This window comes from Amia ocellicauda, chromosome 16, assembly GCF_036373705.1.
Source record: "Amia ocellicauda isolate fAmiCal2 chromosome 16, fAmiCal2.hap1, whole genome shotgun sequence".
NCBI classification, from domain to species: Eukaryota; Metazoa; Chordata; class Actinopteri; order Amiiformes; family Amiidae; genus Amia; species Amia ocellicauda.
The window spans coordinates 12291564-12317398 of NC_089865.1; the positions used below are offsets into that span (position 1 = coordinate 12291564).

The 25835-nt window shown below is 39.6% G+C and overlaps 1 protein-coding gene across 4 annotated transcripts; it reads left to right on the forward strand.

Annotated features, from left to right (window-relative positions):
* Window positions 1–1767: 1767 nt before the first annotated feature.
* LOC136711826 (cytoplasmic dynein 1 intermediate chain 2) lies at window positions 1768–25728 on the forward strand. Of its 4 annotated transcripts, none has more exons than XM_066688335.1 (16): window positions 1768–1879; window positions 4565–4682; window positions 5245–5359; window positions 7118–7259; window positions 9445–9560; window positions 17910–17996; window positions 18277–18439; window positions 18632–18731; window positions 19364–19489; window positions 20506–20652; window positions 20945–21058; window positions 21525–21658; window positions 22910–23054; window positions 23814–23954; window positions 24465–24590; window positions 25300–25728. In XM_066688335.1, the coding sequence occupies exons 2-16, from the start codon at window positions 4575–4577 to the stop codon at window positions 25411–25413; spliced, it is 1878 nt and encodes a 625-aa protein (XP_066544432.1). In that variant the 5' UTR covers window positions 1768–1879; window positions 4565–4574; the 3' UTR covers window positions 25414–25728. The 4 variants fall into 4 exon arrangements, with proteins under 4 accessions (XP_066544432.1, XP_066544431.1, XP_066544433.1 ...); XM_066688334.1 differs by lacking the exon at window positions 1768–1879 and adding an exon at window positions 1966–2236; XM_066688336.1 differs by lacking the exon at window positions 1768–1879 and adding an exon at window positions 1968–2236 and having other exon boundaries at window positions 7169–7259.
* The last annotated feature ends 107 nt before the right edge of the window (window positions 25729–25835 follow it).

A 25835-nucleotide genomic window follows, 5' to 3' on the forward strand; every position in this document is an offset into this window, starting at 1 on the left:
TCTTTATATTCTCAAGTTTTTGTTTGGGCAGTATTGCACAATTAGTTGAATTGCCTTATAGCATAAGTTCTGAAAAAAACTAAATGATGTGTAAATATTTGCCTGCCACTGCATATAATCAATGAATCACCTAATGAATCAACTGACTACAACTGTATATGTATAAAAATACCTATGAAAGGTTGTTACACTGGCTGAGGTTTTGTATACCTTAAAGTGACTTAAACTCATGATCTCTTACATCTCTCCTTGTGCTGACTTGTGATGAGATATGTTTTACAAGACATAGTCATGATAGTGTAGCCATCAAAAAACGCAGATGATTCTGGCGGCACTGATGTGGAATATCAATTGCGTTACAATTCCAGGAACGCACAGATGGCTCTATTTATCATCAGAGAAGATATGAAAACCCTCAACTGGAATTTTCTGGAGGAGAAATGGTGGGGTACAAAATACCTCTCTTCTCTTTAGAAGAATAGAGACAGCCATGTGTTCATCACAGACTCGGGTAAAACACCTAGGATTTCAATCAGTCAGAAGACCCCAAGGTTACTTTCAATAAGCAGTTGCAGGGCTGAAACCTTTTCTCTTTGGTAATACTTTGGCATGTTTATCCTGGAGTGAATTTTAATGAAGGAATATGACTCTTGCAATGCCAGTGTGATGGCATACTTAAAATAACATCTGGCCATTTGCATTTTTATTATGTCAGAAAAGAGAGCAAACGGAGGAAGTCTCTTCTGCCTTTCATCTCTTTAATCAATGGCTATGAATCTGTTCAGGTATTCATGTAGACAGTGGACATCTTTTTATACTGGGGTGCTTTTGCATTAAGGCTTCAGAAGATAATAACATTGCCAATGGAAATGGTGTCTTAAAATGAAAAGCAGCATCAACAACAACTATATGGAAATACTTTGTCTATTGCCTTGGACTCTAGTTCAAACATTTTTCTCAACACAAAAGCAGTAGTGACAGAAGGCAGTTTAATCATTAAAAGATGCTGGTTTTACTCTGTTTAAGGAATTAAAAATTAAGCAGTTCTTATTTTGCAGGTAGATATCAGGTTTCTATGGATGTATCAGGAAATATGATCCCTTCCCACTCCCTCTTTCCACTTGTTTTGTGCTTGCTTTCTGATTTAGAATTTCCACTTTTGTGTAGCTATTTATTATTAAAATAATGATTTAAATGAAATATCCTGAAGAGCCAGAGCATTCAGCAAGATGTTACATGCCTAAAGACTTGTACATGTATTGCATTTGTGATTACAGTAACAATGAATCATACAATTGTTAGTTCCACTACAGGTAGAAGTAAAGGACATGAGGTAAACCAATTGTTTTCATCATTAACAACTGTGACGAAGACAAAGCTGACAACATCTATTTATGTATTTCATTATGGGTTTTTTTTTGTTGTTGTTGTTGTTTTTTTACTTTTGTACATTAACAGTTATATCAATCTGTAAATGCCTATGTAAAAATAGACTTGGGTATTTTTGATCCCTTGCACAGAGATGGAAATAGACAAGGTAATGGTGTGCTTTTCCGCACACAGACCTTACTTTCTTTTAAACCCTCTAGCTGTCAATCAGCATGCACCAGCTAGCGTTTAAGTTTTGATTCTACAGAAAATACAACATGGAATTGTCATATAGCAAGAGACTCGGTATGAATCGGTCTCCTCTACTGAACGGCAGTATAGATTAACGCCACACGGGGGCGCGCTAGTACCTATATGACACGATCCGGTTCCACTCTATCCTGTATGTCCCTCGGCGGCGACCGTAGTTGTTCTCCATCTTTGTGTACACGACAGAGGAGATTATTAAGAGCTACACGGTTTGGGGGATAAAAGACAGGAACTCTCTCAGGTTAGTTCAACATCATATTGACAGCCGCTAGTCGTGCATGACAATCATCAGACGACGATAAAGATGCGCTGCGTGTAGTAAACATGTCACGGCTTATGATTTGACTCGTCAGAGCTGCACATCCCGAGCAGGCCGTGCCGGTGTCGGAATTAGATCGGCTGCATTTATTTATTTATTTATTTATTCACAACAAAAGATTCATTTTCAGCTATGCTAATTTAGTTGGCTATTTTCCTCGGAAACGATTTCACCCGAAAGAGATGAATCAAGATATTTGAGGAACTGAACTTCTAGTGCATGCTTCGCCTTTGTCCGGCTGAAGAATCACACCCTGTGGAAGGAGACGCTTATGATCCGGTACAGTTAGTGTTGACCGGGGTGGGGCCCTTGAATCATGTCTGAAGCCCTGCATAAATACAGCGATCGTGCACAAAAACAGCCACTTAAATGATGTAAATGTATTTCTCCACCACAGTACATTGCCAGCAACATATTATAGTACCGTTCGGTCATTGCACTACAGTGGTGTTCTCTTAACATCCACCGCATTGTAAGACTATGTTTAATGGGATTGGGCCGATATTCGAGTTCGCTTCCTTATATTCGCATAAGCTGAAAATGTGTTGTGATCCCCCGACCGAAAATGCCCGACGTGCTTCCCAGTGCGGGGCTGCTGTCACATGAAAGGCAGGTGCGTCATTGTGGCTGTGCTGGGGTTCGAGAATGGCTTTGGAACGCGCTGTGCGGTTTGTGCCCCCAGCAGCCACAGCCCCCACAGTGGGGTATTCATATGAGGTGACTTTATTATTTGGGGGGGGGGGGCAAAGGTTCCCCTTCAGGTAATCCTTAGCTTCCTCCTCTTTGCCCTATTTTGAATGCATTGGCTGTCGGTCAGACTGTTGCACAGGTTCCGGGTGTGTGAGGGAGATTGGTTTTTATGAATGAGTTTGTGACATAGCAGCTGTTTACTTAACATCGTGAGTTTGTGTGTGTGTGTGTGTGTGTGTGTTTGGCGTCCAAAATGAGAAATGGATTGCTATTGTGATACAGCACCAAGGGAAGTCTGTATTTTAACACTTCTTATTGTGGGCAGTCACAGGTCTGTAAGGGGTGCAGTTCAGAAAGGTGTTTTTATTAGTGTACACTGGTGTGTTGGATATTTTGCTTGTGCAAGACCATATCATTATTAATAGTGCTGTACACAGCTGACATCCTGGATTTCACCAAAATCATTTTCAAATCTGTTCAATTTGTTCTGTTTATGCTGTTCAAGCATGTTACTTTTTAAAGGCTAAAATGCAACAAAAAATAAACAAATGTAACAACAGGTTAACTGTCTCGGGTGCATTGATGTGTTTAATTCCACAAAACACATTCCTAGTTTTCACACTCTTTTTAAAGATAGAGCTGTGAGGTTTGATTCAGTATTTTGTGCTGTTACTTGCTATCTTCTTCAGGGTGCAATTTGATCTATAGCATAGTCAGTCTAAAAATCCCCCTTTATAAAATACAAATCGAATATCATGATGTATTGAAGATAGTAAGCCATTGCTGTAAATGATCGTTTCGCTTTCAAAGTAATTTATCATTCTGAGAGAGAAATATGTGTGCTACTGTTTTGTGACTTCTTTCTCACGGGGTGCGAACAGTCACTTGGGTATGAACAGTTTTCTGATCCTGGTTACGTACAACTGCAGAACTCTCTAGTAAAGCAATATTTACGAATTTGAAATGAGAAGAAATGAAAAAGAACTAATGTCATGTATATAGATATATAGTGTGAGTGTATGCATACAGTAAAGTTTGTTTATTGATTTTTAAAGTTGACACAATTTCAGCAAATCGCGAAGAATTGTATTTGGTGAAAAGGCGATTCTTGCCAAATCCAGATGCTGTCTACTGATAGAGCCATGTTAACTATAGTTGGGGAAAAGACAATACCGCTCTTCAGAAAATGCATTTAATCCTTTCAGAGTCTATTTTCTAGTGGGAGGCTGGGCGTTTCAGACAAAGAAGCCTGAATGCGGTTTTAAGACGGGATACTGTGTGTCACTGTAAAGTGCTCCACAAACCACCTGGTCACTGGAGCACTCTGTCAATGGGCAGGCTGGAAAAACAGGCCGATTCTCTCGCTTCCACTGTACAGACGGCAGAGTGTGCTCTTGAGCCTTTTCAGCTGTGGGTAGACTGAAAAATCACATCCACAGAAACAGCCTACAGTATTGTATTTAAATGAAGGCTTAGTCATGTCTTGCTTATAGGTTACTGCTTTTCAGTGGAGTTTGTATAATGTGCTGATTACATATATTAAATAAATATATTAAGAGGAATACGATTTTATTTGTATTTTTATAGAAAAGACTCACAATAAAGGCACCTGTACCAAGAAATGTCAGTGTTCATAAACAATGTTTAATTTTATCTTGAAGCTGCAGATTATCCAGTAAGTAATCAGAACATATCAAATATTGTGATCTAGATTATATTTATCGGGTACACACTTTTTAGCAGTCAAACTGGCTTCATTTCTTCATAGCACAAAGCCCGCAAGCAGCTCTGGTCATAATGGCAACCTTTCTACCCGGCTGCAGGGATCTTTCCGTTGTTTAGTGTTTATTCTATAGTTGCTCTCATTCGTGTATTTATACCAACTTAATTTGTATTTGTCTTTTGCTGTCCCTGTAGGTGTGGCACCATGTCAGACAAAAGTGAGCTGAAGGCAGAGTTGGAGCGAAAGAAGCAGCGTCTCGCTCAGATCAGGGAGGAGAAGAAGCGAAAAGAGGAAGAGCGCAAAAAGAAAGAAGTGAGTACACACCGACAGGCTGCCATTAGTCGAGCAGCCGAGGTTCTCAAAACATGCAATTCCACGGTCCCTTTAATTACTGAATCTCTCAGGGCTGTTTATGAAGTGTAGTGGTGTGTTTGTCTAAGGTTGCTCTCCCTGGGTGTGGTTGATGCGTACTGTTTCAAAAGGTACATCCAACCAAAGCCTTGTCTTCATCTTGGTAGGTTTCATGTCTTGTTGCACTTCTATCAACTGATAGAGTAGAAAGTCCCTGCGGTCAGTATCAGTTGCTGAGGCCTGGAAGGGCTGTAGTACCTATGTCCCAAAAACAAATGTATGAATTTCATTGTCATCAGTCACTGAGTGGAATACATAACTGACTTGTTGAGTTGCACCATTGTCACACAATTACAATCTGTCGTTTTGAAGAGAACTAGATTTTAGTTTGCTGGTAAACACTAATATTTGTCAGCTACTCGACAAGGCCAGACAACAGCACATCAGTGGAGCAAGTCTTTAGATAGTTGTCCAATGTTAAGTGCCACGTGGGGGTGCAATGCTATGGCTTGTGTTCACACAGGCGGATCAGAAGAAGGAGGCGCCCCCCCCCCAGGATGACTCGGACCTGGAGAAGAAGCGGCGCGAGGCTGAGGCGCTGCTGCAGAGTATGGGTATCACTCCCGACACACCTGTTGGTAAGAGTACTGCTGTGCAGCGTAACTGGCAGCTTGAAAGTGAGGGACAGGTATTGAGAACCGCACTTAATTAATTAGTGTTCGGACGTGTACTTTAGTTTTGTCTCTCTGTGTGTCTGGGTTTGTCATAAGTTTCCATTGCCTGTTTAAAGGAGATGTGCAAACAATACAATATGTCACTAGTAACGTCAGCATTTTCCTGCTCTTTCTATTCCTGCTGTGTCTGATGTGTGTTCAGTCTATAGTCATTCTCTGTTGCTGTCTATGTCCATATTGTTTTGAAGTTTAATGCCGGGAGGTGAATGGAGGCTGTGCTTTGTCTGGACATAGATAAAGCACAGTGTTTGAATCTGTGATATTCTTCTGCCTGTCATTTGTTTTCAAAATCTATTTTTGGTAGTACAGAACAGAAAATGAATATATACATGTATATGTGTGTGTGTGTGTATATATACACATACACATATACACACAAGAAAGGAAATGGGAAAATCAGACTAATGAGATTGAAGCAATACTTCTCCTTTAAAAGCGCTCTAACTTCACGTCAAGAGTAGGTTTATTTACATACCAGTAGATGGCAGTAGTGGTTTGTAATAAATTAGATTGTCAAGCATGAGCAGCACCATAATTTCTAACTGCAGAAATACATCCTGAATGCAAAACAAAGGCTTTACGAATTATAGTTATGTGACTAAGCAGTATAATTTAGGAATAAACTTAAAAGGAGCTGCCAGGAGTGGAGCCACTGATTAAATATGGAAGAAACTGGAAATATTTTTTAAACAAGACATGAAAATGGTGTGTTTGTTTTTTGACAGGTTGATATTTCTTTTATGTTCCATACAATCCTAAACAGTAGCACATTGTTTTGTATGTGTTTATTAAAATCTATTGTTTGTTATAATGGAGTTTATTTAAAATATATTTTTTCATAGTAATATTCTCATATAATCTGACTATTTTTTTTTTTATCAAAGTTTAACACACTTCACAATTGAATGCTTTATGTTAATGATGGTGTAGAATCATTACCACACAATTAAGCATGTTTTTATGTCACCATCACACGTGTTTAAGCTCTTCACACACAGCCTGCCCCACATTGATCAGAGCTCTTGTTTAATGCTGGTACACATGGGAAGCTTATATCTGATTGACTCTTAAGTACATTTCATATATTCGTCAGGCTGCTATATCTCTCTATATATATATATTTAACAATATCAGGGAGCAGAAATAAGAAAAACAGACTCAAAACATCCAGAAGAAAACCTTATTTTACAGTGTTTTTGTGTGTTTTACATTCCTGTAATTGTTAAATAGTATGTTATTCCTTTAATGTTAATTGCTTTCCCAAAAAACTAAATCTTAAATTAAAACAAGTATTTTTCATTGTGTTTTAGTTCCTAATTAACATTCTAGTACCAGCATTAAAAATCAATTAATTGGTATGTTTTTATGTTATTGCTTATATGTTGTTTTTATTTGTTTAATTACTCTGAGGTTGGAACTGTACAATGAACCAATGTGTTAGCGAATGTTGACTGATGTTTGTATTGCCTTGCACACCTGCATGGTAACCAAGCATGGGATTTTAACAATTTTTCTTTTTCCTTCTCTTTTTGCTGCTCATTCCCCCTTCCATGTTTTTGTTTGTTTGTTTGTTTTATCTTGATTTTAATTTTTGTTTGTTTGGCACATCTCCTTTTAATTTATTCCTCCCATGTTAAATTACTTTTGCAACATTCTGAACAGCGCAGCCTCTCCGAGTAGTAACAGCGGATACCTGTCTGTTTCACTATTTAGTCCCTCCACCTATGTCTCCATCCTCCAAGTCTGTGAGCACGCCAAGCGAGGCGGGGAGCCAAGACTCGGGCGATGGCGCCGTTGGAGCTAGGTATAATAATCTTGCTGTAATATTTTAATGACATAATGCTTTCATTTTACAGCGATGCTTTTGCTGAAGAGTTTTCCCAGTAAACGGCAGGGCAGCACTATAATTGTTAGGAGGGTCGTTTTAATTGCAGGAATGTGGGACTGTCTTTTCACAAAAAGGAAAATGTTATTGTTTTGTGTCTCTTAATGTAAGGAACCCACACACAGGTTGCAACAGAGCACCCCAGAGCAAGTTTGAACTGAGCTGATGAATTAGCTGGATTTTTTCCCCATGTTTGTTTGTTTTCCATGCATAAAAGTGTTTAGTCTCTCCTTGTCAGTAGCTCCAATGATATTGTTAAAAGATAAATATCCATCAAAGGGTATGAAACACTATTTTTATATATCCGAATGTGTGTGGGGGTATATATTCCATGCATTCTGACTCCTTACATGAGTTAAATCAATTTCCACTGGGGATCGCAGATGTCTTTTGTTTTGGGTTAACACATAAATTGTGTATCATAGGGAAGATCCACTAAGTTTACTAATGTTTAAAGGGTCAGACAGTGCAGTGCTCTTGGAACTGTACAATGGATCATCTTTTTTTTCTTCTTCTATTATTTTTGTCTGTAATCAGGATTATCAGCCTATTTAGAGTTTATTTACTTAACTGTTAAAGGTCTGTGTGCAGTAATCCAGTCAATACATGTGCTAACCTTATCTAATACACTAAAGACTGCTGTTGTCATACTTAACTGCTAGCTTTCTGTTTATCATCAAAATGCTTCTCTGTGTTTTCACACGTGAAGGACACGTGTCTCCTCTTTTCACTTCCAATTATAGTATCAGCCTTTTTAATTTTATGACATTTTCCTTCTTTGCAATACATGCTTGAAGTTTAGAGTATATGGCTAAATTTGACAATCCATTACTTTGAAATTAAGAAGTATTTTTTTAACTTTGTACTTGCACACAAACCTAGTATTTCATATACAATCTACTTAATATAAATTACTAATGACTTTTCTTTTTTTCTTCTGAAACCTTGTCTTTTCAGTTTAAGATCATACTTTGTAAACATGTTTTTTAATTAGGAGAGCGCGCTAAATGAATTAAAAATAACATTGACATTTGAGCGCCTGGGGCTGTGCTTAACCCATAATTGTGTCTGTGTCCCTCTGTGGTAACACTAGCTCTCCCCCTCTCCCAGTGGGGCCACACAGCTCATCCTGTACCTAAAGGGTTACGTGTTGAATCATTTCCTTTACCAATATGTCCATTTCCTGCACACATGGATATATGTGTTGTGCCCTAGGCGATCATACAATACATGTAATGCACAACAAACCAAATGACGCAGTTAAAACTGTACAAATTGGGGAACTGCTTTCATGTCTTCTGATGCCATATGAGTCAGTGCGTTTGTGTGCTGGGTGTCTGTTAGGCGTCAGTGTGTCTTTTTGAACTAACTTGGCAATATCAAACTTGTTAAACTATCAATGTGGAAACGAATGATCAGCGGTAATATAAATACTGCTTTAGTTTGGTGGTATAATTTATTGGGCGCATTTTGGATGTCAGCCCGATGTTCTTGAGGGATAAAATCATTTGTCTGAGACATTAACATGGTCAGTGTTCACTAATCAACCCATCTTCATGGAGCTGATGTAATTGTGTTAGATCTGAGAAGTTTCCTTTTCTTCCACTAATCTCTGGCCTTTCTTACTAATGCTGCCTCGTTGCTGTGCCACTAATCAGGACCCTGCACTGGGACACTGACCCCTCAGTGCTACAGCTGCACTCTGACTCCGATCTGGGGTACTGGAAAGCTTTTCTCTCTCCTTTCTGATTTCATCCCACCTCCGCTGTCCTCTCCATTCAGTTAGTTCACTTTAGAGCAGGCTTGCTGATTGTATACATCTCTATGTTTCTGTTGACACGTCTTCTGCTCTTGTTTGTTTGTCTGTTTTTCCATTAGTGTGATTAACAAAAACATGAAATCAATCGATAAATGTGGCTACACTGCACATTATATTGACAGATGCTGATAAAGACAGGATTATTTCAGCCTTTTCGGCCATGATTAGATCTTGGATACATGTAGTAAATAATGTAATGAAATTGTGACCTACTGCTGGCTGATTTCATTGTTTATTTTTATTTTTTAATTTCATTATTATTATTTTTATATCATATTCTTCTAGGCGAGGACCCCTTAAGCTGGGAATGGCCAAAGTCACGCACGTGGACTTTCCTCCTCGTGAGATTGTATCGTACACTAAAGAAACTCAAACTCCAGCTACAACCGAGCAAAAAGAAGGTAAACCTGCATTGAACATGAGTTGTTATGATCTATACTTGCATAGATACATAATTTCATTTTTGTATTCCCCTTGTATGATTGGTTTTAAGGCTGCAGATAATACCAGACACCTAATACAAAAGATAGGAGACCTGGAGAAAAATCTGAGCAGCTCAGTCAATCTGTTGTGTTTTTTTTTTTTTTTTTTTTTTACTAAATATTTATACTCCTTTGCTGCGGTTGTGGCTTGCCATTTTATATGATCATACAAATGGAAGCAGGAAGCATACATTGAGTGGAAATTATCTGCCCTCTCCATACAGAAAGATGAAAGCTAAAGAAAATTGCGGGGGCCAGGGAAATGTGGTAAGGCAAAGGAAGATTAAATTCACACACAGGTCCACAATTACCAGCCACCCCCAAAAGCAGTAGGGTCCAGTGGTTTACTACGCAATTAGTTTTCTGTATTGGAAAAGAAAAATGAAAAAAGCAGGTTGGACATTTAGTGACTTTCTGTGTTCCTTACCATGCCAGTGTATAGGAGTCATTGTTGTAAATTAGCATTAGGTATCTGGCTGTGTGGAAATAAATTATTACAAACCATAGCAGAAATATTGCTTAGAATACAAATAACTGTAGATACTCTTTTTAAATGTATTATACAATGTGTTCTGTTCCTTTTGTTTCTTACATTTGGCTGTATACACTAAGAAATATCATCCATTTTCAGTTTAATGCTCCTTTATTTATTTCCACGCACTTGGGTGGTTCTTCAGCTATCTGTTGCTCTATAAACACGGTTGTTTTCCAGGATAACCGGGACATTCTGAAATCACATTTTTCTTTGTTGGTTTGATGTAATTGTATCTATGTGAGGGGGGACGGGAAGCTGCTGCATTTACTTGTTTTAAAACACATAAGCAACTTAAAACAAACTATTTTAAAGTACTCTAGAATTATGCAGATCTGTTCCTTAAAGGGTGTGGGTATTCATGATTTTTGTGTTTTTTATGTATCCCTTGGGGGTCTTTTCCGATATGGTATGTAATGGTGTTTACTAGAGCGAAATTCAACTCTGAAGACAGGCCCCCGTTACTGTTCTTAATATCCCCGTGTGCTGGGCTGTAGGGTGGTGAACCCCAGTTTCCGTCTCTGTGCTGCTGTCAAGGTGATTTTTAAAACCCCGGGGTCTTGGAATGAGCACAGCTGCGCAACAGACTCTGGATGTAGTGCAGCTCTGTTAACACTCATTGAGAAAGATGCATTGGAATTTGACATTGTCCATCTTAAACAATAGGACTAAAGTATGACTTCAGCTTTTTTTTTTTTTTTTTTCCTTTTCTTAACTTTTTTTTTTTGACGTTGTAAATAAAACATGTTGGGTAGAGTGAGGGTTTTACAGAGCTGTCAATTCCTGTATTTTGACCCTTGCACGATGCAGCTACCCCTTGCCAGTGTGACACACTGATGCTGTGAGAGAGGTTCTGCTGTGGTAATGGTCTCCAACCACATATGGTGCTGTCAGAAAGGTTTTTGGCTTTTACATATTGGAGCTGTTTCAGCAGGGTTTAAATATCAGCCTTTTTGAGAACCCGTGAGTCTTTCTTTCCAGTCAAAAGCGGCCAAATTATTTGTGGTACTTTGCCACTGAGGAATGAGGATTGCCTTGTCTCTATCCTAGCTGTGGACAAATTGTTTCCATCAAAACCATAACTGAAACCGTTGAAATGATGAGGACTTACTGCGGTAGAAAGAGCTTTGGAGTGACTTCAGCGGGTATTACAGTGTACAACCAAGGACAGTCTTGCCTTGCTGTTCATCAGAAGTCTTCGCAGTGCCCCCCCCTTCATGAATGTCGTGAAACTTGTTCCGTATGTTTTAAAAGTTGTTGTTAGTATGTAAACATTAAGACCTACATCATTTATTTCCTTCACGTGTTAAGAGCACGATGTCTCGATTGTTAACTGTCATTCAGATGGACCGGCCATAGAGTTTGTTGACTCCTTTTAATCAGCTTCCAGGCGTCTCCTTATCTATCCTTGCCTATTATGCACATAATCAAACGCCCAGTTGACAGGTTTACACTTTTTAAGCTTTTAAGTTGGGTACTTAATGGCATACAGTTTGTTGAACTTGATTCCACCGGAAGACCAGGCTCTGTTAGTTTGTAATGCCCTCTGAGTAGCTAAAAGATGAATTATCGTTGCACATGTTTGATATTCTGTGTGGCACCACATATATCAACTGATTGAGTGATTCATCATATTGTCAAGAAGAGCAGACGTCGGGAAGCTCTCAAGGTCAGCAGGCGGCAGCAGGAGTAGGATGTGGCGGCTCCGCGGTGAGACAAAGACGGCAGTGGGAGCGGGCCTGCATGGTCAGGTGGCTGCGCTCTGAAGGCTCAGACGGCTGATTATGCTTCATAATTGCTACTGTGTACAGAAGGCAGAACTTGTTCGACGTTCCATTAACGCGAGATTCACTGGGCTGCTTCTAATATACTTTTCTGTCAGGGCTTGAAGATTCCCCTCAAGTACATTTAAATGTCAAGACAAGATCTGAAAGGCAGAAAGTTTAGTTAATGTGCACCTTTGTTTCTGATATTTCCTGTAAAACTGGGACCACTGCTTTTCAAATGGTCAGTGATTTGCGTCTGTGTTTCTCATAAGCCTCAGCTCAGAACAATTCATGTTTATTTTGGTGGTATTAAATTCATATAGGTTTTTGCATTGTTGTACAGCATAGGATTTAAGATATGGTAGAAATGAAATGTGTTAAGGGTACCGAAAAAGTTTTAAATATGGTCACAATGCACTATTTCATGTTTTTCACCCCATTAAGACCATAAAAGTGAAGACCCGTAAATGACAAATAAAGAAAATGCACACCGTGGAAAGTGCTAGGTTTGAGAGAGAAGGGGGAAAAAATCAGTATTTGAAAAGGTTTCTAGAATGAAAGAGGTTGTAGAGTGTTTAAATAAATTTGAGATTTAATTAAATTTGATTGTTTTAATCGCTTTGAATTCAAAAGGAGGTTAATACATTTTTTTTATCATTGAAAGAACTCAATTGCCTCTCGTTACAAGTGTCTTACTTCAAATGTAATCACTTTTTTACATTCTAATTGGCCTTTAGCCCCCTAACTAATGCCTGTATTGTTTCAGTGAATGCACTGTCGCCGGGCAGACTAGATGTAGCCTATCTCTGCTGCTTCCTGCCGACGTATGTTATTGATGTCGTTACTGTTGATCCCCGGGTTCAGAAAAAGGTGTTCTATTTACAGCCTCGTAGTCCTGAACAGCCAGCTTTCTATCTTGTAAGGCCAATCAAAATCACTACTATTTAATATATTGCTGAGCTGCCTTGTGCCAAGCTTGTAAATGGATTTAAGGAACAATTTCTGAAGAGAATAAAACTAATAATAATTAAAGAAAGAAAAGACTATGAAAAGCACACACCATCAAAATATATAATGTATAGATCTTGTTATTGATAGTCCAGTATGGATAGATTAATTGTGCAATAAAGTGTGGCATGGAAAGTATCAGAGATGAGAACATGAATGGGTACATCTGCATTCACCAATGTGTCAGACTGTGTTCACTATGAATAATAACTCCCAAACTCTTTAAGAGGACAATCCAAAAGAGCAGTGGCAAACCAGCACCATCTCCTCCAGAATCCAGTTTTTATGGCTCTCGTATAGATTTGACCATTATTGAGAAGCACTTTCCTGTCTAGTTTGAGGAATCTGTAGTTTCGTCATGTGACATCCAAGGACAGTGTTACAGAAAATATGATATTGAACAACAGTGCTGTGAAATCGGGCCGAGGATCATATTGCTGTCCATATCACTGCTATTCCTTTTGTTTCAGAACTAATCCTGAACCCTGTAGAGTCCTGAGTTTCAATAGTTTGATAATTTTAGCTTAGCAGTTGCCTAGTAATTATGTATTGTTACAATTCCAAACAAAGGAAAACAAGTTATGTAAGTTTATATTTTGCCGTGGAAAATGACATTTTCTGACAACTTTATTTCTGTAAATGTGTGGAAAATGTGCATTGGTAACAAAACAAAAAAAAAGAAATACAAATATTTGAAAACTAACTGAAGTGTAAACTTAAAAACACTTGTGCCTTACCCATGAGCACCAGTGGTTCATGTCAAGATGTATTTATACTGCCAGGATCTGTATCATGTTATGAGAAAACAAACTAAGCATTTGGCATTGTATAGCATATGTTTAGTACTGCACTTTCACCTTTCTAGTTTGACATTTACTGAATCAGTGTCCAGCCCTATACAATTGACTGAACACAAGATTTCTGCCTTGGGTAGGGGTGGGGGATCTAAAATCACTGTCAGTCTGTTTGAGATGAGTAAGTGTATGGTGTGTGGACAGGTCAGAGGGTGGAGGTGTACTGTGATGCCAGTGATATTGAGCTGAAGACACCCCAAGAGCATGCAGCGATTACCTCCTCAGTGTGTTCACTGTGGCTCAGCGGATAAGGCTCAGCCAATACGATACTGTGCCAACACGTCTGAATTCCACGTCATCAGTCATAACTTTATCAGTCAAGAAGTACATCTCAACCACTCAGGCATTGTGGAAGCAATGATTAACCAAAGCAGAAATACAGTGTAGACACAAGGTTCCATTTGTCTGTAATTTGTGTTATTTACATGATTTAAATGTTAAGTGATGGCCAGGAGATGTTCTTAAAAGTGTTACTCAAAATCTGCTTTCTAGAAGTTGCTTACTTAATGTGTCTCCTTGTACCAAGTATACCCTGAAAGGTAACCAACACTACAAGTGTAGAAACTCTGCTTAACAAAAGCCACCCATTTTACAGATGATTTAACTTTGATTAACCTGCTTCAGAGAAACGCATTACTCAGACAACTGGAACTTGACTGTGCAGTGTTATTGCTGTGTACATCCTAATTTACAGTCTTCCTTTTCTCCATCTCTCCAAAAAAGCATCAAAATTTTGACGTTAAAACGCAGTTTAAGAATGAATAGAGACAACCTCAGTGGTTCGTTAACCTTGTCATTGACATTCATTGACAAAGAGGTTGGAGACATGGGGAAATTCTAACTACTACTTCCTGTGATGTTCTCCAGTCTGACTTTAAATCTTGTGACAGAGAATTCAAGTGTTAAGTACATAACGTATTGCCGTCCAGTTAAAGTAGGATGTGTCATGCAGTAGAGCTGACAAAATCACGGCAGTTATGCTGTTCGTTTTCTCATATTAATGCCCAAGTTTTTTCCCTTATTACTTTTGCTTTTCTTTTAACAAGGAAAAAATAGCCAGCTGTCACCCTGGGGGTTACGAATATATTTGACCCACAATTATAGTTCGCTCTTCCAAGGACTAATCAGATACTATGGCTTACTGCAGTTACTTCATATTTGCATAGGAGTTTGACCCGTGTGTCTTTCGTGGCCATGCATTTAGATTACTGAATATTGTTCTAACCAAATCAGCAACACTGATGGAACTTTCCCGATTATAGCCGATTTTCCAAAACCTTTTAGAAGGCTTTTCAAATCAGTGTCTCACAATACATTCAAGGCTCTTTATATTCAGTTATGTTGTATCAATGTCAAATTAGTTTATGGTGAAACGGGACCATCATATTAACCACAAACATGCATACAGTAAGTAAGGTGATTGTGGAGCATTCAGAAGTAGAATTAATCTTTAGGTTTAAAAAAAAATAAGTCCAGAAATTCTGAAAAAACACACAGTTCAAAAAGATCCTTTCTATCTTGTAAAGCAAAATGAATACTGTACAGCATAAACTCTACATTGTTTGCATGTACAGTGTGCATGTGTGTAGACTGGACATACAAACAAGATTGTATTCTTTCATACATGCATACAAACAATGAAATTAAATTAAGATGTGGGAGTCCGAATTATTCATGGCCTTTTGTGTTTCTTCGGTAAATGATTTTTGGAGGTGCGTACACACCTGCAGAGTTGGGTGTAAAGAACATTAGTTTTGTACTTGAACAACACTGGACCCCCACTAGCTGAGGCTGCGTTTGCATTAATATATTGTCCAGCAACAAAGAACGAATGTCTTTATATTGCTCTGTGTGATTATTTCTCCCCCCAAAAAGCTTTCATTTCTTAAGTGGCACAAAAGCTATAATTGGCAAGCTTTGTGGGGAAGTGTCAGCGTGCAAGAGATCGGAGATCACTGTGAATTCTTTTAAGCGTTCTTTCCCCTTTGCACTACCGCCTCCTCAGCGGGGTCACCAAGATCACTAGCTTTTCTTGAAATGGCCATTTTCACTGGCAGGTGCATTATACCCTTTATTTTCAGATTGTCTTTCCGTTCTGAATGCTTGGCAGGTTGATTGCACTGGCTGCATTGACAGGAAAGGGCTGACAAATGCGGCTAGGCTGGCTGAAAGACAGTGATTACTGTTTTCCTTTAAGGCTGATTGAGGCCCTTGAAAGGAAAGATTTTAACCTTCTCCATTTGGTTTGAAAGTATGAGCATATATTGAAATCGCTCATGCCATTAACCCAGTTCTGTAAACTTGTCAGAATGCACCCCCCCACCCCCCAAAAAAAAATACCCAATTCCATTTAATATCGAATTGGCAGATGACATTATCATTTTGATTAAGTCAATTTAAACAGGACTGTGTGCTCTGTGTGGTAAGCCTTTAGGTTTCTGTAACCTTGTGGACATGCATACAATGTACATATGTACACTTATATGTATATATATATATATATATATATATATATATATATATATAATTAAAAAAAACGTGTGTTTGTATACACACTGATGCATACACATGTATTTGCTGAAAGGGCTATATTTCTTTGGATTCATGACTATTACAAAGGATTTGACATTTTGTGTGTGTGTGTGTGTGTGTGTGTGTGTGGTTTAGCAGCTGGTAAGGCCTACAAGCTGTATTTTGTTGTAAGTCCTCTGTTTGAATAGTTGTCTTAAGACCCCCTGGTGGGATGGTAATTGCACAGGCTTGCCGTTTGGGGAGAGACATGACTGGAGGCAGTCAGGCGGAAAACCTCTGTGCCATCCCAATGCCACCTCGTAGCGGACAGAGACAATCCCAGCAGTGCCATCTGCTCTGCTGTGTCTCGTCAGCTGGCCTGGCTGCTGGGACCAGGGCGAGGCAGCTGCTTCCCACCCTCTATCCCATCAGCCCTCATGTGGAAGGGCAACTTGTTACTCGGACATGGAGGAGATGGCTGTACTAACAAGTGAATTCCCTGTTGAATAGCTGGTGTCCCATTAAACACAGGGAAACATTTGTAGAGAGTTAGACCCCTGCTGTTTTTTCTTTACACAAATGACAACCTTGTGCCTTTAAGAACAGCATCTTTTAAGGAAGTGACATTGTGTACGCAAGCCAAACAAATGCATGGCAGGGATGGAGAATTATTCAATTTTTCATACCCATGCAAGGCGGCTTAGTACTGGCCAGCAGAAATGGTGGGGCAATAACATTAACTTCATGCAAAAAATAAAAAGTTAATGCTTTGAATTTCAAAACCACTAAAGCTGCACATTAAGCTTGGTAAAGAAAATCTGTTTTGAATTAATGGTTTTATGTGCCGTGCTGACATGTTGATGGGCATCAGTTTACTTTGTCCAGTTGTCACTAAACAACTTAAACCACAACTTGTGGTGGCTCCTTTCCTATTACTATAAAGGCAGAGTTTACAGTGTTTGTATAAAGAGCTTTGAGCAAAGACGTCTTCCTGCATTTCAGAGTTCAACATTAATCAAGAAGTTGATGCAAATGTGCCTCTTTCTCGGCACCGTTTCACTAACGGAACTTCCCCTGACAGGGAAGCTTATATCAAAAGCATATTTTCTGAGTTTTCTGCATCCTTGATTGCTCTAATTCAAATCCCTTTACACAGGAGTTGCATGGTGGTGAGTTTGGGGGCGCCCTTGACAACAGGGTCCTCCTCAAAGGCTAGGTCTTGAGAGTGGTTTTCCAACAAGACCATAGAGATTTATTTAAATATGTGATACAGTTTCAGCTTTGTTCTATTTCTGTACAACTATGTATATATTCTTTTGCAAGCTGTTGTCTACAGGACTGGTGATCTGTGGAAAGAAGGCAGGCAAACTATAATATAATGAATGTATATTGGATAATATTCATGTAGAGGAGATGCAGCTTCATGTCTTAAATCACTTAAAATTGAAACCTTTCAAATTTATGAGGTGTTTAACGATACAGGCGATATATATAGCAGGTTTAGCAAAGCCAAGAACAGTGACCATGTGTATAGACAATGTGATCAGGGCTGTGTGGAGACGGAGTGTGTTGACTCTGCTGCCCTTCTGTTCTGCAGAGGAAGAGGAGGAAGAGGAGGTCGTCCCTGCCAAAGCAGTGCTGGAGCCCCAGGAGGAGAAGCCCGTGCAGAGTGAGGTGGAGGAAGGTGAGGACTGAGTGTAAATGGAGGATTCACGCAGGCCCCGAGCGAAGCTGCTATTTATACCACGGGCAGAGCGGCAGTGTGGAGGTGCTGGCCCGTCCCAGTATTTTTGGAGGTGGTCATGGTAATACGGCTTGTTTCTGTATATCGAATTCCGCTGCCCGTACTGCACAATATGTAGGTTGAAATTGTGAACTGACTGGCGTGACACCTCTGCAATGTTCTTGATGCCCCAGTGGGCAGCGATTCGTGAGTGACGGGTGTGTGTGTGGGTGTTTCTCAGCTGCTCCCCACGAGCTGACTGAGGAGGAGAAGCTGCAGATCCTGCACTCCGAGGAGTTCCTGTCCTTCTTCGACCACAGCACCCGCATCGTGGAGCGTGCCCTGTCTGAACACGTGGACGTGTTCTTCGACTACAGCGGCCGAGCCCTGGAGGAGAAGGAGGGGTGAGGCACATCCTATCCATCAATTCATCAAGATGTCTTATCATTTAGGGATCTGGTATAGTCTTAATTTAGTGAATTTATAAGGTCAGAATATAGGTTGTCAGGAGATTTTAAGATTCTTTTATAAATCTCTGTAAATAAATATTGTGTTAGATGTTGCTGAGGTATTGATCTCTGTGAATTGTCTTCCAGGGAGATCCAGGCCGGGGCTAAACTGTCTTTGAACAGGCAGTTCCTGGATGAACGCTGGTCCAAGCACCGTGTGGTCACTTGCCTTGACTGGTCACTTCAGGTAAAATACATCACCGTATCATTGTTTCTATGCCAGACTGGGTTCACTGGATGCGCACAACATCCAAAAATAATTTGCATTTGTCAGGTTTTTAAAAAATTAGTTATACAAACATTGACAGTTTACAAGGTTATGAACATTTTCTTTGTAAAAATTGCATTAGTGCTCATACGCTGCAGGTGTATTGTTCATTGTGTGAGACTCAGTTTAATCCTGTGGTTACTGATAAGGGTTTGAATTCATTACTTCTGACTTTTTCTCCATTATGTGATGGTTTCTGGTGATATTTCTGAAGTGTGGGATATTCACTATATTAGTATGCCAGTCTGGAGATGTCTTTTATTGTAGGTATTTTAAATAGCTGTCATGCGCCCCCTAGTCTGTGACGCGTGATTTATTTTTTCTTAAGTCTCATCATTAAAGTCATGTGAAGCTGTAGCATAGCAACTGGGTGAGCAAGCGGCTGGTACTGAAGAACTTTCTCAGCAATAAATCTTGTTGTAGGGATGGTTGACGCATGTAGCTAAGCATTCGCTCACGCCACAGAGGGTAACATTTTTGTGAAAAGTTGGGCCTTCAGGCGATCCTGACTTCCTTTTGACATTAATTTTTACTGATTTCTCTGTCAACAGTATCCTGAGCTGCTTGTTGCCTCATACAACAACAACGAGGATGCCCCCCATGAGCCAGATGGTGTGGCCCTTGTGTGGAACATGAAATACAAGAAAACCACACCAGAGTATGTCTTTCATTGCCAGGTATGATGCGAGATCCTGTCGCGCCAAATGGGTGGTTTTAGCTGATGAGTTTGGCCCTCCGCCAGTCGTTTCCTTCTGCTTCTCCACATCATGATTTCATTGAGCTGGCATGTGCCTCGACCACATCTATGTGCAAACACATGTTGACTGAGGACCTGAGGACTAACATTTCAAAAGGAAAAACCCCGAGCTGCGTTTCTTCCATCGCAGAGGATGTTTAAACATGCTTTATATGTTTGAATTGCCATTATGTGCATCTTAACAAGAGCCCCAGCTAAATGTGTTAAAAAGAAATCATTGTATGAAATGTGGAGACCACGTAGCTTTACTCTTGGCATAGTCTCGTAGGTTACACGCCCCGAGGTGCACCGAACAAGACAGATTGAGTAGAACCACATGTGCTCTCTCGAAACCGGATGTCGTTAGAAAAGAACTGCTGAGACAAGTACAACAAAAAAGTGTGAACTTTTTTTTTTTTTTTTTTCAAGCATCTATTTCAATTGGGATAGGATTTTTCGTTTCAAAATGTCAGTTTTTGAAAAATCATTTGGATGAATTAAGCTGAGCATGTGATCAGATGTGGTAAGATTACCAAGAAGCTTAAGTCTTAAGTAATTGCTTTAAACTGGCACCCCCCAGAAAAAGTTGTAAACTTGTGTGAATAATGTCGACATAAATCATATTTGATATACCCTGTCATAACTCGGCTCCTACTAGACCTCATTTAAATAGCCCAGTTTATGTCATGGAATTGTTAGTTGTGAAATGCAGAGTATAAACAAGCAGCATGCCAGATGCTGTTTTAAAGTAATACAGCATTTATTTAAATTCAATGGCTTGTATATTATTTTTAGCAAGTTATCATATGCATTTAACAGCATGCTTGGATTTGATGTGACGTGAAAGTACACTGCCTAACTGAAGTCATTTCCAGAAGCCTGTCACTTCTTCATGCTCCAGTCATCAATTTTAAAAATACCTAATGCAGTGGTTTGGGCTTCTTTCCCCCTTTACAGTCTGCAGTGATGTCCGCTGCCTTCGCAAAATTTCATCCCAACCTAGTGGTTGGCGGCACATACTCTGGTCAGATCGTGCTGTGGGATAACCGCAGCAACAAGAGGACTCCAGTGCAGAGGACCCCGCTGTCTGCGGCCGCACACACGGTATGCTCTGGAGCCGAACGTGCAGCGCGGGCACCGGGGCGGTCTGCGGCCCTGCCCACCATCCCACATCTCTTCCTGCTTCTAACCCAAAGAATTTCTTGTAAAACCCAATTAAAACCATTTGATTCCAAATGTTATAGAAGTACAGAAAGAAAACATTACATATGCAGTAACTGGGAAGGAATTATTGGAAAATGTCTAAGTTTGTCATACATGGAATAAATATACTATCATTTGTCAATTTACTGTATCTTTTTCTTTTTTTCATTCCCGTTTGGTTTGGATGCCACAGCACCCAGTTTACTGTGTGAATGTGGTGGGCACACAGAATGCTCACAACCTGATCAGCATCTCCACTGATGGCAAGATGTGCTCCTGGAGTCTGGACATGCTGTCCCAGCCACAGGTACGGCAGTCTGAGCGCTCTCTCCTGCAACATGGAGATATCTCTAATGAACGCATACTGACAGGCATGCAGAATAGAATGTAATTTAACCATAACATTTAGCTTTGTTTATAAAGATTTACAGTATAGGTTTTAATCTAGTATTAATATTTTCAAAGATATCATGAAAACATGAATCTTCATTGGTTTTATTTCAACCCTGGATTTATTACTATGGCAGTTATCAGGTTTATAGTGGACTTCATTATGTGATGTTTGAGTAAATACATACATACATAAAGTTTAGGAAACATACTGTGTTTCACTCTTAGTGCCTTGCCAAACCCCGCTGTCAAATGTTCATTACTGACTAAGTGTTAGTTGAGCTTAAATGAAGCATTAACAGTATGTCATGAGAGTTTATAGGGTGAGATGTCTGGGTGTAGTTGCCAAATCAGGAGGTCTAAGTGTGGTGCCTCTCTTACAGGACAGCATGGAGCTCGTTCACAAGCAGTCCAAGGCTGTGGCCGTCACCTGCATGTCCTTCCCCCTGGGAGATGTCAACAATTTTGTGGTCGGAAGCGAGGAGGGCTCAGTGTACACAGCCTGCCGTCACGGAAGGTACATCGCAAACATGTTTGCTCCTATCGCAAGTCAGCAGTACCATGTGACACATTTGCTGTTATCACAAGCCAGCAGTATTGTGAGCCTAGCACCTGGACTTCCTAAACGCAGTGCATAGGACTCTTAAGACCAACATTTTCCTTAGAAAGCTTTTAACCATGGCCAAAATATATATAATGTATGAAAACATCCCACTGAATAAATACATTTCTTTGCACATATTCAGATTACTTGGCAATGGCCAAAAAGAGGATTCATATTTATATTATTTATGAAATACCCATTTTATTTGATATTCCTCTCCAATGAAGAGCTGTCATTTATGTTTGTTTTGGTGGAAGAGAAGGTGTGGAATCCTAGTTCTCAATTCCTGTGACATGTTATGAGATCTGGGCTGCTGACCCGCACTTACAAAAAATGTTTTCAGCATACCAAGTCCCTGACGAGGCAAGAAAAAGCATAACTGCTTTCTTATAAATGTATATTTTACACTGGCAGGAATCAAAGTGATTTGAGTTGATTGCGAGTTTCCTACGTCCTGCTTTGATAAAGGTATAATGTCCTGTTTAATGCCTCAGGCTCTGAAATGGCTGCCGGGTTTTAGGTTGCAGGTTTAACTCGGTAATTGAGGGAATGATTTTCCACTTCATTTGCAGTAGTATAACAGTCTCTTCCAGATTAATAACACACACGCATCACTCATCTTGGGTATTTACCTTCCTGGATTACTAGTAAGACTCCTTGAACAGCACGCCGACTGGTTACTCTGAATGTGATGTGCATTTCTGAAACTACTGGTTTGTTTTTAGTCTGGATATGAATCAGAATTCCTGCCTAGCTTTGCATCATCTAATTATGGATTATGTTTTGAAGAAGCACTTCATATAGAACAGTATGAAATGTAGATATAAGGATCAGGGATTTTGCTCTAGAAAACAGATTTATTCTTGCTGTTGCACAGCAGTCTGCAAGAGCTACTTCTCCTCATTTGAATGGAAAACCCCAAAGCAACTGATCAAGGCTAAAAGCAGTGGGAATTGTTTATGTACTCTTCAGTTCACTTTGGCTTTCAGCAGAAGCTTGTGTCAAACTAAATCATCTTTTCAAAAACAATATATTCTTTCTTTCAGATATATGTATCTATATATAAATACATGCTCTTAATATCTGGGCACTGCATTCATTATTCTCCTGCAGTTAAACCTCAGATTGTTCATTTACTTTTTTGTTTATTTTATTGAACTCCAGCAAAGCAGGAATCAGTGAAAATTTTGAAGGTCACCAGGGGCCGATCACGGGGATCCACTGCCACACTGCGGCCGGACCCATCGATTTCTCCCACCTCTTTGTCACTTCGTCGTTTGACTGGACAGTGAAGCTCTGGACCACTAAGGTATGGGAGCTCCGTGTACCGGGTGTTAGACAATTAGTTTTCTAAGCAACATTTTCTGTTCCTTGGTTTCTCCTCACCTGTGTCTGACCATGATTAGGGGTACATTTAGCCTGGCCAGTGTGGATCCCAGGGGCAGTGAGTGTACAGCACAGGAGAGCTAGTGCCCAGTTTGGCTTCATAGTCTCAAACTGTACATGTAAAGTGTGTAGAAAGGACCTGCTGACTGCTAAGTCTGACAAGCCTCATCATGTGTAGGGAGGCAATGTAGTCAAAACCATGATGTATGTAATGTTTCTATCAGAATGGCATATTAAAACAAGGCAAATAAATAAAGGCCTATTCATACCATTTTGTTCATCAATGTGAATGAGTGTTACAAATACACTTTTTATATTGATATAATTCAGTTCCTATAATACATAACCTAAGTTCTGTGTATCACATTTCAGTTTCATAAACCAGACTGCAAAGGAATACAACAAATGTCTCTAAACATGAGTTAAATATATATACATATTTTGTTCATTCATGTGATCACATAATAAACTGAAAGTAGATTTTAAGCACACTTGAGCTGTTGTTTTTTCACTCCGTTTGAAATGCAGTATTTACTTCCATGATGGTTGTAGAAGCGGTGTGCTCGCATGTGTGTGTATATATAGTCAGTGCCGGTGGTCTGTGAGGGAGTAACAATTGAGCGCTGATGTCATCCTGGTCTGTGACACTTGTTTACGGCTCCGGTTTATTTTTGTCTTGCAGAACAACAAGCCTCTGTACTCATTTGAGGATAACTCGGACTATGTGTATGATGTCATGTGGTCCCCCACACACCCAGCCCTGTTTGCGTGTGTGGACGGAGTGGGCAGACTCGACCTGTGGAACCTCAACAACGACACCGAGGTAAACACGCCGCGACACTGCCAGCTCTCTCACACATACACACACACACACACGCGCACGTACGTGTCTCCTGCCACAGGCACTCATTATATACTTATGATATGTGCCTGCCTTGTTGAAAGAAGAAAAAAAATAAAACCACTAGTCACAAAGATTCATTCAAACCCTTCAAGAAGGCTGCTTACACTGCAGAATTGTGTTGTGCTTTATTTCTCGTGGCACTAGTTGTATGTTCAGAATAACCGTTTATAGATTGTGTAAATGTGCTTTCTTTACTCCATATTGGGGTACACCATCTTGAGTAAACTAACATCAAACATTGCACTCATGCTTATCCTGCAGGGTAAACTAGACCATGAGCTGTACAGGAGTATAATTTTAAGTCTCCAAGTTCATGGGCTTTTAGAGCTAGAGCTGTGATTGGATATACACGTATTTCTAATCTGTAGAAGTAGTTTGATACAATGATTAATGTTTATGAGTTAGTGACTGAAGGCATTCCTGTCTTAGGTCCCAACAGCCAGTATAACTGTGGAGGGAAACCCTGCCTTGAATCGGGTCAGGTGGGCTCACTCTGGAAGAGAAATTGCCGTCGGGGACTCAGATGGGCAAATACTTATTTACGATGTTGGGGAGGTAAGTAACTAATAGATTTAAAGACTGTCTGTCAGAGATACCATGATGCTTTTCTCATATTTAAATAATTCAATCTCAAAATTGTTTGCTTCTTTCACAATGATGTCCAGCAGTTTATTTGTCAAGAAACCAATATTGGATTGTGAAATTAGTTCTGGTTAAAAAATAATCTATAAAAATACTTTATCTGACATTGTTATAAAACGTAAATTCTCATATTATACTTGGCCAAATGTTAATGCATCTTTAACATTGTTTCCATTAAAAAAAAAAAACAATATAGAGTACAGGCTAGGTTTGTGCTTCTGTTTAAGTTTGTGGTGCTGTAAGTCTATATTTCTCTGCCTTCCATTGAGCACCATTAACCCTTGTAAGAGAGGAACCCCATGGGGATTGCTAAAAAAGGGCTTAAATGTCTCTAGCAGTTATTCCATTGACAGGCTAGCTGTCAGATAGGAGGCGATTTGAGAATTGTGATCTCTCACAGTAAGGGGTCAAGTCACAGTGATGGTTAGAAAATTGCATCTGATCCTTTGACCCTTAAAATAAAGGGACTGCTGTAGATGAGAAATAAATATCCCAGATTTGGGGCAGTGAAGAAAAATATATGCCTGTACCTCCATTTTTAAATTACAAAAATAACTGGACAATATTGGAGCTCCGTTTCAGTGCAGTTTGCTCTATAACGTGCTTTATATTGTTTCAACAGCAAATCGGCGTCCCTCGCAGTGATGAATGGACGCGGTTTGCCCGCACTCTGGCAGAGATTAATGCCAACCGCGCCGATGCCGAAGAGGAAGCCGCCGCACGTTTATCGGCCTGATTACCGGACGGCCACCCCTGACAGAGTAGGGACCAGGTGCAGGTTTTTGCAAAGTAGAATTGTACTGTTAAGTTAACTAGGCATGATCTTCAGGAATGTGTGGACTTCAGATTATTATTATTATTTTTTTTTACATAGTAAAGCAAAAATGATTGGTCAAATTTTCTAATATGCAAAACAAACTTGTACTTGGATATTTCTGCCTTTTTAGTATCCTCCTGCTGGGTGATTTATAAGTCTAGCTGAACTGATGACATGCAGGTTTTGGTTCAAAACAGTTGCAACAGGGCTATTAAACAAACACTATGAACAGATTACCCTTTTTCACATTGGCTTTTGTATCAAAGAAGAAAAAAAAATGATATCAGCTACATCATTACCACGGGAAAGAACCAAAAGCCTTAAATTCAACATCTATTATC